Here is an 18,106-nt window from a genome sequence, read left to right as displayed (position 1 = left end):
TTCCCAAGTCTTCTGACTCTCTTTCTCATTATGCCGTACTCCTCTTCCTCTTCCTTCCTGCCTTCCTTCTTCCTGGCATAGTGAGGGCAGAGGCCTTGGTGGCATAGGTCATACTCTATTATCCACTGTTGAATTGGGAAGCAGCTTTAGGGTGCCATGATAGGATTACTAATCTTGAAATCAGAAGACCTCTCCTTTTCAGTTTCTAAATTTTCGATTTCCTCATCTGCAAAATGGGCATCATTAACATTTTCACCTTCCCAAGGAGAGAAATGAATGTCCTGTGAACTCTCAGTGGATTAGGAGTTGGTATTATCTCCATTATCTCAGAAAGCAGGAGGCAGGAGCAGGGATACTGTAAACAAGAGAAGCCAGTTCCCAGGACTGACCCTCAGAAGATTCTGTTTGGGCTTCATGATTAATAGTTTAGGGTCAACCTTCTGAGACAACTCTGGATCAAGCCAGTCATTTATTAAATGACTACTCTGTACTAGACACTTTGCTAAGAGCTGGGGAATACAAAGAAAGGCAGAAAATAAGGCCCTGCTTTTAAGGAGTTCCTGATCTAAGGAGGACCAATAAGGGAAAAAAAGATGGGAAGTAGGGAAGGTACTGGAGGCAAGGGTTTACCTACCTCGGATAATGTCTGACAAATTCTTGATCCCTCGAAGAGGACTCTGTAACGCATTGTGCTTTACCTCACAGATGAGCTGGGAGTGAACATCGATAGCTTCTAGTTTCACCTGAACAGTACTGGTGATGTTGTAGGAGACACTATCACCCTCAGGGAAAACCTTGGTCCAACTGTTTCGGATTTCATTCCCATTTTTAAACCAAAGGAGAGTGATGTTTTTGGGAGAGAAGCCGATTGAAGTACAGGTGAAATTCTCTATCTCCTTAGCGTTTACTCTCTTCTGGGGGCCAGACACCAGAGGCTGAGAAGGTTTGGCTAGACATAGAAACAATTTAAAAAATGCAATGAAATAAAAGTCCTAAATAAACAGTTAATAGAAATACCAAATAAACTCCAAAGAATCAATACCAATACCCAGTCTCTTAGTTGTTTCCTTAAATTACTGCTTCCTTGTTTTATCTTAACATTCTCTTTGTTTCAGAAAGTGTTTTTTTGCAAGGCAATGGGGTTAAGTGACTTGACTAAGGCCACACAGCTAGGTAATTATTAAGTGTCTGAGGTTGGATTTGAACTCAGTTACTCCTGACTCCAGGGCCATTGCTCTGTCCACTGCGCCACCTAGCTGCCCTCAGAAAGTTTTTTTTTTTTTAAATTATAGAGTAGAAAATGGCAAGAATGTGAGTCTGCCAATGTCTAAACCTCACTTATATAAAACTTCTCTCCTGAAAGTGTCAGGGGATGGAAAATTTACTTAGGTTTCCTCAATCCTAAGAAGTTGCTTCCTCTATTCTATTCAGTTAAACACAATGGAAAGAACATTCTTTCTGGTTTCAGAAGACCCGAATTTGAATCCTTTGTCAGATGTTTACTGCTCATATGACTTTGTGAATGTCCTTCAATCCTCCTGGGCCTCGGATTCCTTCCCTATAAAATGAAAGTCTTGAACTAAATAGCTTCTAAGATTCTCAGATTAAGACCCATAATCCTGTGATCTTATGACTCTCCTCTCATTAAACTTCTTGCAAATGCTGTCTCACAGAAAAACCACTCCTTGATACTACTTAAATCTCAAAGAAATTGAAGAAAGAGGAAAAACAACCCCAAATATTTAGTGCAGTTTTTTTCTGAAGGATAAAGGGGTATGTGTCAATTGAACAAATCATGGTGCATGATGAAATATTGTGCTGTAAGAAATGATGGAATCAACTGAGGAATGGTTGAATAAGTTGGGGTATATGATTGGGTATAAGAAATGATGAGCAGGATGCTTTCTAAACACCTAAGAAGACCTATATGAACTGATGCAAAGTGAAGTGGATGGAACCAGAAGAACATTGTACACAACAATATCAAACAAAATGATCAACTATGAACTACTTAGCTACTCTGAACAAGACAACGATCCAAGACAATTCCAAAAGTCCCAAGTTGAAATATTCTCTCCATCTCCAGATAGAGAAATGAACTCTTTTTTTTTTAGGTTTTCGCAAGGCAAATAGGGTTAAGTGGCTTGCCCAAGGCCACACGGCTAGGTAATTATTAAGTGTTTGAGACCGGATTTGAACTCAGGTACTCCTGACTCCAGGGCCAGTGCCAGAATGAATTCTTGAATACAAATTGAAGCAAGTATTGAAGTGTTTTGTATGACTTTACATGTATAACTATATATAATATATAATATATAATATAATATGTATAACCCAGTCTTGAGGGGTGAGCAAGGGGCAGTAAAGAAGAAGAGAATTTGGAACTTGAAATTTTTAAAAATGAATGTTAAGGCTTTTTTTTACATGAAATTGTTAAAGGTTTTAATGAAATAAATAAAATATATTTTACAAAGAAATGATGAAGAGGGTGGAAAGGGAAAAAGAAATAAGCATTTATATATCAGGCATTATGCTAAACATGCTATTTTATAAATATCACCTTATATAATGTCTCACAACAACCCCGTAAGGTAAATGCTATTATTCTCATTTTATAGATGAGGAAACTGAGATCAATCAGAGTTTCAAAGCTAGTAAATATCTAAAGTCCAATGGTTTTGGAGAAACCTGATAAGACTTATATGAACTGATACAAAGTGAAGAGAGCAGAACTAGGTGAATGATTCAAAATAATATTGGAAAGACAAGTAACTCTGAAAGACTTAAGAACTCTGACCAATTTAGCAAGCAGTCACAATTCTAGAGGATCATTTAAGATGTAGGCTATCTCCTAACAGAGATCTGATGGACTCATGATGCAGAATTATATATATATATATATATATATATATATATATATATATATATATATATACATTTATATGTGTTTATATGTGTGTATATATATATATATTTGGACATTGCCAATATGGAGGTTTTCATGGAATATTTTTATTTTATGGTGCATATTTATTACAAGCATTTCCCCCTTCACTCCCCTAAGAATGGGAGATTGGAAGTGAGAGGTAGAAGGGAAAAATGCCTGTTAACTAAAATAAAATAAAATAAAAATTACACAAAAAGGAAAAAAAAAATCTGTCTATACCTAGTGCCTCTGGCCAGGGGCAATTAGGTGGTGCAGTGGATAGAACACTGACCTTGGAATCAAGAGGATGGGAGTTCAAATCCAGCCTCTGACACTTGACACTTACCAGCTGTGTGATCTTGGACAAGTCACTTAACCCTGATTGCCTCACATCCAGGGCCATCTCCAGTCATCCTGACTCATATCTGGATATTGGACCCAGTGAAGCTGATGACTTAACACAGTACCCCCTCACTCAAATCCAATTCATGTGCTTGTCATGTCATCACCTTTTTGATGTTATGGTCTTCAAGATCAAAGAACAAATATCATCATCATTTCCTGACCACTCATGATGCTCTAAACTTACAGACTCTCAAGTTTTGGAGTAAACTTTAAGATGACTTAGGCCAAACCATATCTAATAAAAAAAATATATCCCCTACAACTTCCTCACAAGTGATTATTCACTCTTGAAAAACTTCAGTGATGGAAAACTCATGACTTCCTATGACAATCCAGTCTACTTTTGGACATCTCTGATTAGAATGTTTTTCCTTATAATGAGTTGAAATCTTCTTCTGCAATTTCCATGCATTGCTCTTAATTTTATTTTTGAGACCAGGAAGAACAAATCTTATTCCTCTTTCTCAAAATAGTCTTTCAAGGAGGTAGAACCAAAGTGGCAGAGCACAGATAGCAACCCAAATGAACTCTTTCAATGTTCCCCTCCAAATAACTTTATTTTTTTTTTTTTGGTTTTGTAAGGCAGTGGGGTTAAGTGACTTGCCCAAGGTCACACAGCTAGGTAATTATTAATCGTTTGAGTCCTGATTTGAACTCAGGTCTTCCTAACTCCAGGGCAGGTGCACTAACCACTGTACAACCTAGCCACCCCTCCAAATAACTTTAAAATAAATCTTCAAATAATTTTTTTTGAGTGTCTTAGTCAACCAGCCAAAGAAAACTTAGGAGATTGGCAGAAGAGGTCTGTGACTCTAAAGGTAGTGGTTGGTCTAGAGCTCAGCACATTCTGTGATGGGCCTTGGAGGCAATTACTGAGCAGCAGCAGCTTCAGGAGCTCCCAGCCAAGAGATAGTAAGTGGACAGGTGGTGGGTAGGGAGGGGAATGTCAGAATTGATTTAAAATAGATCACAGCCCCTTGCTAGTATGCTACTTGTGCTGATTGGCAACTCTATTGACCGTGGGCAGTTCTAAGTTGCAGTTTCAGGATGAAGAGAAGCACTTGTGATCAGTCACAAGGAAGTTGATCACAGATCCAGGGCAAAGACAAATATTATTACTTGAGGCTGTAGGGGAACAGTGAGTCTTTCTGGATAAAGACCAGGATACAGATCAAGGGTTGTAAAGATAACTGATTTTTTGTTGTTTTCTTTTTCTTTTTCTTTTCTTTTTTTTTGCAAGGCAGTAGAATTAAGTGACTTGCCCAAGTAACACAATTAGTTAGTATCAAGTGTTTGAGGTCAAATTTGAACTCAGCTTCTCCTAACTCCAATACTGGTGCTTTAACCACTGTGCCACCTAGCTGCCCCAAGAAGTGACCATACTTCTCCTGGGCTCATACCATCCTGGAAGCACCAAAAACTTGAAGAACCTCAGTTCTGAAAAGAACAACATGGAAAAAGTCTGAAACTTGGGACACAGCTTTCTCACACCCTCATGAGCAGAGCCCAACTTTAACATAAAGTTCAAAGTCAAGAAACAGACTGAAAAAATGAGCAAACAACAAAAAAAAATGAACTTGGCCATAAAAAGCAACTATGGTAGTCAAAACATAAACTCAGAAGAAAAAAAGAATTAATTGGAAACCAAGTCCAACAAAAATTCCTATTAAAGAGATAAAATTGGTAGAGGAAAAATCTGGCAAAAAAGGTGATGTAGGAAAATTATGAAAAGAGAATTATCAGTTTGGTCAAAGAGGCACAAAAAATTACTGAAGAAAACAACAATATGGAAAACAGGATTGCCCTAATGATAAAAGAGGCATAAAAATTCACTGAACAAAAATAAGTCCTTAAAAAGCAGAACTGGTCAAATGGAAAAAGAAGTACAAAAACCTACTGAAGAAATAATTTCTTAAAATTAGTATTGGATAAATGGAAGCTAATGACTCCATGAGAGTTCAAGAAACAATAAAACAAAGTTAAAAGAATGAAAATGTTAGAAAATGTGAGTGACCTTATTGGAAAAGCAACTGACTTGGAAAAGATTGAAAAGAGATAATTTAAAAATTATTGGACTACTTAAAAATCACTTTAAAAAGTCTAGATAACATATTTCAAGGAATTATAAAAGAAAACTGCCCAATATGTTAAATACAGAAATGGAAAGGACCTACCTACCAATCAACTACTAAAAGAGATCACCAAGTGAAAACTCCCAGAAACATTATAGACCTATCCCAGAACCCTCAGGTTAAGGAGAAAATATTGCAAGCAGCCAGAAACAAACAATTCAAATATCATGGAGTCATAGTCAGGATCACCCACGATTTAGTAACTTTAACATTAAAGGATTAGAGGACTTGGATTCTAGAGAACTCATGAGTAAATATGACAAAAGAGTGATGGGCTCAGCACAGACTGAGATATATTTTTTGGACATTGCCAGTTGGGAATGTTTTACTTAATGATACATATAACATGTATGTTTCTCCACTAGAGAGAGAGGGAAGAGGGAAGAGAAAGAAGAGGAGGATTTTCTATGACTGAAACAAAATAAAAAAAAGAAAACTCTTCAAATACTTGAAGTTGGTTTTATATGTCACCTTACTCACTTAACCCCACCCAATTATTCTCTTTCCCAGGCTTAATAACTCCAATTGTTTTATCTGTTCTTTTTATGGTTGGACTCAAGATTACTCCCCATTCTGGTTTTCTTACTCTAGGATTCATCACTATCCTTTCTAAAATGTGCCAAATACAGAACAGAAAATTTGGAACCATATGTGGTTGGCCAAGATAGAGGACAGTTGCACTACCCTTCCTTCTTCTGCATACCATCTCTCTCAATGTCAAAGCAAACTAAAATTATGTTAGCATTTTTTACTGCCATATCAAACTGTTGAATACTATTAAATCTATCATTCATTAAAGCCATCAGAACATTTTCATCTGCAGTTTTCTAGCTATGCCTTCCCCTTGGAATTAGATTTCTAATCCCATCACTCTATTGTTTCTGCCTCTTTCACTCTTAAAAAAGTTGAGTTGACTCATCTTTTTTAAGAATTCCATTTATCTCTTGCCTTTCATAGTAAAATGCCTTTTAAACATTTGTATATACTTGTGGCATTCATTTCCTCCCTTAAATTCCCACTTGTAACTTAACTTCTAACCATCATCTAAATTGTTCACTCCAAAACTGGTAAACTCCTGACTTCTCTGTAGCTTTTGACACTGTTTACCATTTCCTACTAAAACTCTCTACTCCAGCCTCTTTCTGATTCCTCCTTATTCTTGTCCTACATGACCCACTACTAGAGCCATTATTAGGAACTTTTGTGTCTGGGGCAAGGATCATGAAGCATGCTCTCTGTCATAGGGTGGAGATGAGGTGGTTAGGACACTTGTTTCAAGGGAGTGAGAGACAAAATCTCTGGGACACTGGCATGATGTAATTGTTGGATAAGATCAAATCAGGAACACTTTAAAAGAGTCACTTTTAAAGTCACTTCCCAACCTGGCCCTTTCCTATTGCCACCATACTCCAACACTGGCCACCTTGCTATTCATCAGACTTAGCATTCTTCATCCAAGTACATCTTCTGCACTCACTGATGCCTTTTCACTGGCCCATGCCTAGAATGCTCTCCTCTTCCTTCGCCTCTGCTTCCTTGCTTTTCTACCTTTCTTCAAACTTCTGTTCAAAACTCACCTTCTGTAAGAAGCCTTTCCCAATTCCCTGTATTGTTGGTGCCTTTCACTTGAGGCTATCTCTCAAATTTTTACATTGTGAATAGCATTAGTACATGTTGTCTCCCTATTGGAATACAAGCTCCTGGATGGCAGACTGCCTTTTTTTCCCCTTTGTCTCCCTCCAATGCAAAGTACAATGCCTTGTACATAGTAAAGGCTTAATAAATGACTGTTGAGTAAAGGATGCATTTTCTGGTAGCATCCTATATTAAGTAATTATTTTTGCTAAGCTGTATTATAGTGATATTGCTAAAAGACTGATGTTTTGTCCTCCATTCTCAAAGAAGAGCATGACATCTGGGAGGTGATACCATGGACAAGCACATGATTTGGATTTGAGTGAGGGAGAACTATGCTAAGTCACCAGCCTCACTTTCTCCTCTGGAACCATCTGGGTCCAGTGGTCAGATATGAATCATGAGGCCCAGAGACAGCTCTGGATATGAGGCAATCAGGGTTGAGTGACTTGTCTCAGGTCAAACATCTAATAAGTATCTGAGGCTGGATTTGAACCCAGGTTCTTTTGACTTCAGGGATGATGCTCTGTGCCACCTAAATTCAGCACCCTGGGACTCTGATACTTCAGTAAGTAGTGTACTGCTGATTGTTTCTTATCAGTCACCTTGGTAGACCACCATCATCATCATCATCATCAATGTCCTTTAACTTTGAACGTCTCCTAAGATTCTGTCCTTGATCCTCTTCTCTTCATTTTCTACTTGCATTCTGGATGATCTCATTAACCCCCATAAATTCAAGAATCATCTATCTTCAAGGATCACCTTTTTATAGATGACTTTTGAATCTTTATTTACAGTCCTATCTTTCTTCTGAGTTCCATCCCCATATCTGATGGACATCTCCACTTGAACATCCCATTTGGAATTTCAAACTCAACATGTCCAACTCACCATCTAACCCCACCTCATCCCCACATGTTTGCTTATCCCAAACATTCCTATTTCAGTTGAAGGTACTATCATCTTATAGTCACTGAGATTCATTACTTTGAAGTCATCCTTGACTGTTTTCTCTTCCTTTTTCTCTTCCTTCTTCATGACTAGTTGTGAAGTTTTATCAGTTCTACTTCCACAACATTTCTAACATTCATCCTCATCTTGGAATTCACATGGCTACCTCCTTAGTTCAGAACCTCATCACCTCTCACCTGGATTCTTGCAGTAGCCTCCTAAGTAGCCTCCTTGTTTCTAATCTTTACCCTCTTCAATTTATTTTCCACTGTGATCACTGCAATGCTCCAACAGATCTATGACTTCATTAATACTTCTAGCACTGCATATCAAAATCATCCATGCTGGCCCAAGCCTATCTATGTCTTCGCATAAATTTGCCAAAGGAGTAGTCAGGTAGCATAGTGGTCACCTGATCTGGAGTCAGGAAGACTTGAATTCAAATCAAGTCTCACATACTCACTAGATGTGAGACCCTGGGTAAATCATTTAACCTCTATCTGCTTCAGGTTCATTTCTAAAATGAAAGTAAAAATAATTACCTACCTCCCAGGATAATTATGATGATCAAATAAGAAAATGTTCATAGAGGCACTCTTAAATCTTAAATGTTATGTAAATGCTAGTTATTTATTCTTTTTCTTCTTATTCTCCCAACATGTTGCAAGAACCTTCCTTAAGTTTCCTTAACATCACTGGGGGCATCTTGGAGCACCCAGCTTGTTCATCAGTTGGCTTTCCCTCACATTACCAAATGACTGGCCCATCTTTTTGTTCATAGTTTTTTTTTTGTGACACCCTTTCAACTGCTTTTCCTTAGTAATTCCCTATTTGTAATATATTGCATCCTCTTCACACCATACACCTCCTCACTGTCCTTTGCATGACCCTCAATTGCAATTCTTCAGCAACTATACAGTTCTATGACTCACACCCATATGTCACTGAAGGAATATTGGTTTTAAAAAGATGGGCCTTATTTTAGGGAGAAACGTGTGGTCATTAAAAGAACTCGGTGATTTTCCAAGGCATTCAGAGTGTTCTCTGGCCAATGTGCCCAATTCATTACTCACCTATGATGTTAATCTAAGGTATTTAGACACAAGTGTGCACGCATGCGCACACACACACACACACACACACACACACACACAGACAAAAGCCTCTTAAGTTGTCTAAGCTGAATATTATAGTCTGGAAAAATGGGCATATTTCATTCATTAATTTCTTCCCAGATAGATATTAGGTCCAACCTCCATACTACTTTCAAAACAATCTTTACAGAACAAAGATGTGACCATACCACTCACCTGCTCAAGAATTTTTAGTGGCTCTCTATTGCTTCTGGTATAAATAAAAAATAAAAAATAAATAAAACAAAACTCCAAAACTCTTCAGTTTGGCATTGACCTACTTCATGGTCTTCAACCTAGTATCCCATCTCTTGTCTCTATGCTCTTGCAAAGGCTCGCTCCTCACATGATCTCACTCCTTACCTCCACATTATAATTCTTAGCTTCTGTCACTGAAGTTTAATTTGCTATGAAAAGTTTCCAAGTTATCAGAACTCTCTTCTTTAAATTGTCATTTGCCCCCAGCAGAATACAAGCTACCTGAGGGCAGTTCTCATTTAGCCTTTGCTCTTTCATTGCCTTGCATAATATTTTGCACAGAGTTGTTACTTGAGTGCTCCTTGAACTAAAATCAATTGATTTCATAAATCCTTTGCCTCTTTACAGCATTTTATGTTGCTGTACATCCCATCCCTTTGGATACTCTCTTCTCCATTGGCTTTAATAACAAAATGGTTTTCCTCAACCTTTCTATTAGTTCTTGTTTTCTTCCTGATTCCTGTGAATGTTCCAAAATGGTTTGACCTTGTATTTCTCTCTCTCTCTCTCTCTCCCCAGTCCCATTGTTAACTTTGTTCACTCCCCTTCAATTATTTTCTCTACATAGAGGATTCTCAAAGCTAATCATGCCATACTAACAAATGTTGCAAGCTCCATATCTCCATCTTCTACCACCTTCATAAACTTACCTCTCCCTAACCCCAGACAAAATAGATAAGGTTTACTTTGAAGGCTGCTCTCAATAGTAACCTTCATAATTTGTGATTTAGCCTAAGGTTTCCCCCTAGAAATAACATTAGCTTTCCTGTAAGCATTCAGGCAAAAAGGATATGAGCTAGGATAGACTCTACTTGATACAACAAAAAGCACAAAGGCTTAACCACCAGAATCCCACAGCAATCAAAGGAACTTTCTTCCCTTTTCTTGGAGAGTATCAAGCAACTCTTCTTCCTCTCTAGTGAATTCTACCCTCGTTATGGACTCAGTCTATAGGACTTACAATAAAGGGTGAAAGAATGGGTATGTGTTGCTTCACACAGCAATAGAGGCTTTCATGTGGTGATGTAGGGTGGAATAGATGCTAACTTTGCAAATGGAAAACAATAAGGCTTGGTACTAAGAAAGCCTTCAGTACCAGTCCTTGAGAGGAATCATAGATGGGGCCCTTAGTTTCCAAAGTCAAAAGAGGGCAGAAGATAAAATAAATCAATATCAGAAGTGCTTCCTCTCTTCACCTTTTCTTTCCCCTTCCTGCTACCCTCACTACCCAAAAGATACACGTATGTATTCTCATATGTGTTAAATCATTCTATACATATTTCTATTTATCACTTCTTTCACTGGATGCAGAATGTCGGTCTTTTGCAGTTAATTTAGGTATTTCTAATAATCAAGATGACTTATTTGCTCAAAGTTGTTTTTAAAACAATATTGCTGTTACTGTATACAATGTTATTTTGGTTCTGTTCATTTCACTTTTAATTATTTCCTACAAGTCTATTCATATTTTTCTACAATCAACAAAATTATTTGTTACATCACAATAGTATTCCATCACAGTTATACATCACACCTTGTTCAGTCATTCCCCAATTGGCAGGCATCCCTGCAGTTTCTATTTCTTTGCCACCATGAAGACAGCTGCTATAAATATTTTAAAACATATAGGTTCTTTTCTTTTTTTCCTAATCATCTTTGGAAATAGTCCTATTGGCTGGGTCAAAGGGTATAGGCCATTTATTAACTCTTTATTAACTCATAATTCTAGATTGTTCCCCAAAGTAGTTGAATCAGATCACAGTTCTACCAAAAATAACTTAATATCCCAATTTTTCCACATCTTTTCTAACATTTGTTGCTTTTCACTTCAATCATTTTAGTCAGTCTCATAAGTGTAAAATGATTGAAGTTGTTTTAATTTTCATTTTTCCAATCAGTAATGATTTAAAAAAATTTTAGGACCATAAATTGTTTTGATTTCTTCATTGGAAAACTGCCTGTTCATATACTTCGACCATTTATCAATTGAAAATGATTCATATTCTTATAAAGTTGACAAAATTATTTATATATTTAAGATAGGAGACCTTTATCCGAGAGACTGTCATAAACATTTTCTTCCAATTTTCTGCATTCCTTATGATCTTGGCTAAATTTGTTTTATTTCTACAACCCCTTGTTTAATTTAACATAGTTGAAATTATCCTTTTTTATACCTCACATTTCTCTCTATCTCATTTATTCATAAATTGTGTGCCTATCCATAAGTCTCTCTCCTTGATGATAAGGATTCATCTACTCAAATCTTGAAGTCTGTTCAGTTGCCAGTTCCACTGGGAAGCCTTTCCTGATCCCTTCCCCTTTCTGCCTCTCCCCACCCCACCCTACCCCATTTAATTATTGTTCTTTTCCTCACTAAATAATCCTGGAGCACTTTGTCTGGTATCTCCTTTGTTCCCTTTATTCCCCTGTATAATAGTTATTGTGAAATAATGCAAGTAATAGTGTATTTATCCAATAAAATGTAAGCTCCCTAAGGTCAGGAATTTTTTCTTTAGTATAGTGTTTTATACCCAATAGTTATCTAAGCTTTTTATCTCCTTCAATGTCACCTGCAAAAAGATGCATAATAAATGTTATAGTGAATTGAACCAATGATTTTGCCTTTTATTTATATAGCAATTTGGTAAAAGTGCTTCCATACATTATATTGCTCCATCTTTATAACAACCCTGCCCTCAAAGTTGTAAGGTAGATATTATTCCCATTTTATAGAAAAAGAAAATGAGGTTAAGAGAATTTAAGTGAGTCATTCATGGTCACACAGAGTCAATAAATGGTAACTCTGGGTTGATAGTCAATAAATATTTATTAACTTTTTGCTATGCGTCAGAAATTGTGCTAAGTGCTATGGATACAAAGAAAGTTAAAAGACATTCATTCCTCTCCAGAAGTTCATGATCTAATGAGAGACAATTTGCAGGTAACTATGTACAAATAAGCTATAAATAGAATGAAGTGGAAATAATTAACAGAGAAGACTGAAATAAGAAAGAGTGGAAAATGTTTTCTGTAGATGGTATTTCAGTTGGGATTTGAAGGAGGTCAGGGAAGCCATTAGGTAAAAATGAGGGAAAGAATTCCAAGTATGGGAGATGGCCAGAGCAAATGCCTACAACTGAGAGATGGGTGGAAGGGGGGGGGGCCCTTCTCCAAGGAATAGTAGGAATAGTAATGTTACTGGATTGAGGCAGTGAGATGATACAGTAGCTAGAGGGCCTGGAGCCTGGACAAGTCATTTAATCTTTGTATGCATCAGTTTTGTCATCTGTGAATAGCCCTACCTCCCAATATTGGGTTTTTTTTTTTTTTTTAGGTTTTTGCAAGGCAATGGGGTTAAGTGGCTTGCCCAAGACTACACAGCTAGGTAATTATTAAGTGTCTGAGACCGGATTTGAACCCAGGTACTCCTGACTCCAGGGCTGGTGCTCTATCCACTGCACCATCTAGATGCCCCTATTTTTTTTTTTAAGAAAGATGTTATTTATTTTGACTTTTACAATTTTTCCCCTAATCTTGCTTCCCTCCCCCACCCCCACATAAGGCAGTCTGTTAGTCTTTACATTGTTTTCATGGTATACATTGATCTAAGTTGAATGTGATGAGAGAGAAACCATATCCTTAAGGAAGAAAAATAAAGTATAAGAGATAGCAAAATTACATAATAAGATAAATTGTTTTTTCTAAGTTAAAGGTAATAGTCTTTAGTTTTTGTTTAAACTCCAAAGTTCTTTCTCTGGATACAGATAGTATTCTCCATCACAGACAGCCCAAAATTGTCTCTGATTATTGAACTGATGGAATGAGCGAGTCCATCAAGGTTGATCATCACCCCATGTTGCTGTTAGGGTGTACAATGTTTTTCTGGTTCTGCTCATCTCGCTCAGCATCAATTCGTGCAAATCCTTCCAGGCTTCCCTGAATTCCCATCCCTCCTGGTTTCCAATAGACCAATAGTGTTACATGACATGCATATACTCAATATTGTTTTAAGGGTCAAATGAAAGACGATGATGATGCCAAATTGAGGGGTTTGGAGTATCGTTAATGTAAGGTGTAAAAAGAACTGGAAATAAAGGGAAAGAGGCAGGTCATAGGGGCCTTTGAACCCTGAAAAGAGCATTTTATATTTGGTCTTGTATATGATAGTGAGCCACTGAATTTTATTGAGTAGGAAGGTGTAATGGTCAGACTCACATTTTAGGAAGATCACTTAGCCAGCGTTTAGACTGCTCTTTCTACTACAAAATGTGGTTTGAGCAGCCCACTATATTTAACATAGGGCTGTATATTATTTAGGAACAATATCATTCATTTGCAGAACATTGAAAAACAAATCATACAGTCTATCACAGGTATGTGCAAAGATGATTTAATATCTTAATCATTAAAGGGAAGAGGTACGGCTGTCTTAACAATTAGAGGGATTATTCTGGAAGATTTAAGTGACAGTGTGTTTGAGTTTCAGCTCTGCTGTTTACTCCTGGTATGACCACGGGCAAACTGCATTAATTCAATTCAACAAACATTAAAAGGTTTAGTATGTACAAAGCATTGTGCTTAAGCCCTGGAGACACAAATAAAAAAAAAAAAGAATCTGTCTCTGTCTTCAGGGAGCTAATATTCTACCAGAAGAATACAATGTGTCCACACAAATAATGTTCAAAGTAATAGAGTCATTTCAAGAAGGAGAAGGCCTTCACAACAAGGGAGATTAGGAAAGGTTTTGGTGAAGATGAGGCCCCTGAACTTTGTTTCAAAGGAAACCTAAACTTGTTTGAGTAAAAGGTGAAGATAAGAATAAATATCTACAGGGGCAGCTAGGTGGTGTAGTGGATAAAGCACCAGCCCTGGAGTCAAGAGTACCTGGGTTCAAATCTGGTCTCAGACACTTAATAATTACCTAGCTGTTTGCCTAAACCACTTAACCCGTTTGCCTTACAAAAAAAAAAAAAAGAAAACAACCTAAAAGAATAAATATCTATGAAAGAGTTGACCATTGGTGCAAAGACATAGGGATAAGAAATGGAATATTGTATATAGGAAAAAGCTAAGTTTGGAATGGTGTGTGTGTGTGTGTGTGTGTGTGTGTGTGTGTGTGAAGTGATGACATGGTCAGATCTTTATTTTAGGATATCAGTTTTGGCAACTGTGGGGGGAGTTTGGTGGGAGAAGAGATCAATCAGGTTATAGAAATGCTGAAGGTGGCAAAGACAATGGAAGTTGAAGGAAGAGAATGGAGCCCAGTTTGTAGAGTGCCAGAAGAAAGTATAGCTGAACTCTATCCCACAACTCCTTCAGATAGAGCTAGAAAACACACTAAATCAAGTTTTGCTTTAAAAATATAAGAAAAAAAAATTGTAGTGAGTCATTTAATAGCCCAGGTTAGTAAAGTGAGACAGACAGATTTGTAGATACTAGAGCCTGGGCCAAGCTAGGTAAAAATGACTGTACTGAACCTCTCAGCTCAGGGAGAGGTCATGTATCATGACAGAAAAGGGTCCCTGATCCAACATAGAGGGTTCTGACTTTTGCAAGGGGCACGAGTAGGCATTAACTGGCAGTTAACCAAACAGTTCTAGGTTACAGATCCAGGGTAGACTAAAGAGAGAACCTAAACCTTGCAGTGGCATTCCAGAATGATAAGTGGTCAGTAATCCTAGCCTGTGTACTGAGTAAAAGCAAGTTCAGAAGCAACAGTAGCTATATGGCTCTGACCCCCAAAGTGAAGGAGAGTCATAGATTCAGCTTCCAACCCAGACTGAAGCGTGCAATGAAACAGTCAGGGCAGGCATCCCAGACCAAAAGAGAATCTATAATTCTGTCGCACTGAAACAGCCGACTTTTTACCTAATTGAGAGTGGTTGAGTCCAGCAAAAGTCTACTGGAACTCTGACTAGGACAAGACAAGAACTCTGACTGGGACAAGAGAACAGATGTTTGTTCAAACCCAAACCCAAATTTGAAAATTACAGAATTTGGAGCAGGAGAGTATCCATCAGACTTTTCTCTGGACTTGACCACTTGGGGAGCACTGAAACTTATAGATCCTCAGCAGGAGCTAAATCTGATATCCTGAAATAGCAACACTCCATATTCCAAGAAAGCAGTCACAGAAAACTAGGGAAAACAAAAATCTGTGCAGCCACTGCTGAAGGATCCACCTTAAGAAAAAGTCTGAAGTAAGAAAGTATGAGCAGAGTATGAGCTGGAAAAATGAGCAAACAAAAAAAAAAGACTCTTCACTATTAAAGTTACTATGATTTGGGGCATGCTCAAGGCACAAATTCTGAAAATGAAAATGACTCTAAAACATCTATAAGCATTGCCTCAAAGGAAAATACAGCTAGGTCAACTAGAATTTCTGGGAGAGATGAAGAATTAAAAAGTAGTTTAAAAATTTTTGTAAATAAAATGAGAGCACTAAAAGAAAAAATAAAGAAATGAAAACTTTCCTTTCAGAAATGGAATTAACAGTTTGGCAGAAGAGATACAAAACTTTGCCAAAAAACCAAATTTCTGGAATTTAGAATGGAACACATAGAAGATGATGATTCTATGAGGCACCTGGAACTTTTAAAGCAAAGATGAAAGGCTGAAAAAATTAAAAGAAAATGTGTCTCATAGCAAGAATAAGTAACCTAGAAAATACATCAAGTATAATTTAAAAGTTATGACTAAAAAAGAATTTAGACATCAGATTTCAAGAAATTGTAAAAGAAAACTGCCCAGGATTCTTATAACAAGAGAGTAAAAAAGAAATAGAAAAAAATCTACCAGTCACCTCTTAAAGAATCACCAAAATATGAAAGCTCCAGGAATATCATAGCCAAAATATTTCAAGCATCAAGAAAGAAAGCATCTAAACATAATTAATATCACATATGATTTAATAGCCATCCCTATAAAGGAGAGAAACACTTGTAATACAGTATTCCAGAAGCCAAATGTTATAAGCTTACTGACAAGAATAATTTGTCCAGCAAAACTAAGTATAATCTTACAGGAGTAAAAAAAGACCCTTAATAAAATAGAAGACTTCTAAACATTATGGATGAAAAAACCAGAGATGATAAAAACTTTAAAGTCCAAACAAGAATAGAGCCATATAAAAAGATAAACATTAATAATAATCTTAAATGATTAAATAAGGTCAAACTTTATATCTTGATATAAAGAGATGATAAACATATCCTCTCAAAATCTTGACATAATCAGGGTTTGTAGAGGGAGTTTAATTAGAGAGAGTGGCTGAAAAATGGTTCTGTTATATTTTGATGTTCTTATAAGAATGAATAGAAAGAGAGGGGGGAAATATACTAGAACAGGGGAAAAGGGAGAGGAAGGGTGGGAAATTTATCTCATCATCAAAGTAAAGGTCAATATAAACAAGGAAGGGGTTGAGGGAAATGAGTGATGCTTAAACCTCATTTTCATCTGAAATGATCAGAAGAGAGAAGAGAGAAGAACACAAACACACACACACACATACTCACACATATACATACACACACAAACACACACATACACACACACACATCCCTGAATACAGAAATACATTTCACTCAACAGGGAAGAAGGAAGACTAAGGGAGAATAAGAAAACAAAGCAATTAGCTTAAGTGACCATTCCTGGATCACTTGCCTTGTGGTAAAGGGTTTTATGAAACTATGGTTCTCCCAGATGAATAAGTCATAGTGGAGAATTATGACAAAAGATGAACCACTGAAGAGGAAATGGCAAACCACTCCAATATCTCTGTTAAGAGAACCCCATGGACAGTATTAAAATGATAAAAGATATGACACCAGAAGATGAGCCTTACTGGGGAAGTGCAAAGAAAAACTTCAAGTAGCTCCAGAAAGAATAAAGTGTCTGGCCAAAGCTGAAAGGAAACTTAGTTACAGGCATGTCTGGTGATGAAAGGAAAGTCTGATACTGTAAAGAGCAATAGTGCATAGAAACCAGGAATGTAAGATCAATCAATGTGGTCAAATAGGAGATAGAAAAATTAAACACTGACATCTTGGTTGTCAGTAAATTTAAATGGATAGGAATAGATGAATTTAATTAAGTGATCATTGCATATAACTACTGTAGGCAAGAATCCCTTAGAAGAAATGGAGTTCCCTAAGAATCAATAAAAGGGTAAGAAAAGCAGGTCAAAAATGTCAGAAAAATAGTTGTTTGAATCCAAGACAAACTGTCTAATATACGATAATACAAGTCTATTATTCAACCACTGACACTGAAGAGGTCAAAGTTGATTAGTCTATGAAGAGCCATAACTTCTAGAAATAACACAAAAAGAGATGTCACATTTATCATAAAGGATTGGAATAGAAAAGTGGAAAGTCAAAAGATAATTGTATTAACAAGAATACAAAATGAAGCAGGATAGAAACTAATAGAGTTTTGTCAAGATAACTAGGTGGTCATAGCAAATACTCTTTTTTCCACAATCTAAAAACTGACTCTATACATGAACACCAGATGGTCAATATTAAAATCACTGATTATAAACTTTGTAGTTGAAGGTGGAAAAGCTCTACTCAGTTAAACTGTTAAAACAGACTTAGTACTGACTGTAGCTCAGATCATAAACTTCTTAACTGCAAAATTCAAAGTTAGCTTGAAGAAAG

The 18,106-nt window shown here is 36.8% G+C and overlaps 1 protein-coding gene across 3 annotated transcripts in view; it reads right to left on the bottom strand.

The window, feature by feature from the left end:
* Nucleotides 1-18,106, bottom strand: part of LOC141505372 (tyrosine-protein phosphatase non-receptor type substrate 1-like) — an 86,969-nt gene that overhangs the window by 37,659 nt on the left and 31,204 nt on the right. For all 3 annotated transcript variants that reach the window (XM_074211174.1, XM_074211172.1, XM_074211173.1), the window contains exon 4: nt 635-949. In XM_074211174.1, the coding sequence (XP_074067275.1) occupies nt 635-949 (315 nt within the window). The remainder of the gene's footprint in view (nt 1-634; nt 950-18,106) is intronic.

This window comes from Macrotis lagotis, chromosome 1 (genome assembly GCF_037893015.1).
Source record: "Macrotis lagotis isolate mMagLag1 chromosome 1, bilby.v1.9.chrom.fasta, whole genome shotgun sequence".
Taxonomy (NCBI): Eukaryota; Metazoa; Chordata; class Mammalia; order Peramelemorphia; family Peramelidae; genus Macrotis; species Macrotis lagotis.
This window is presented reverse-complemented; position numbering and strand designations above follow the sequence as displayed.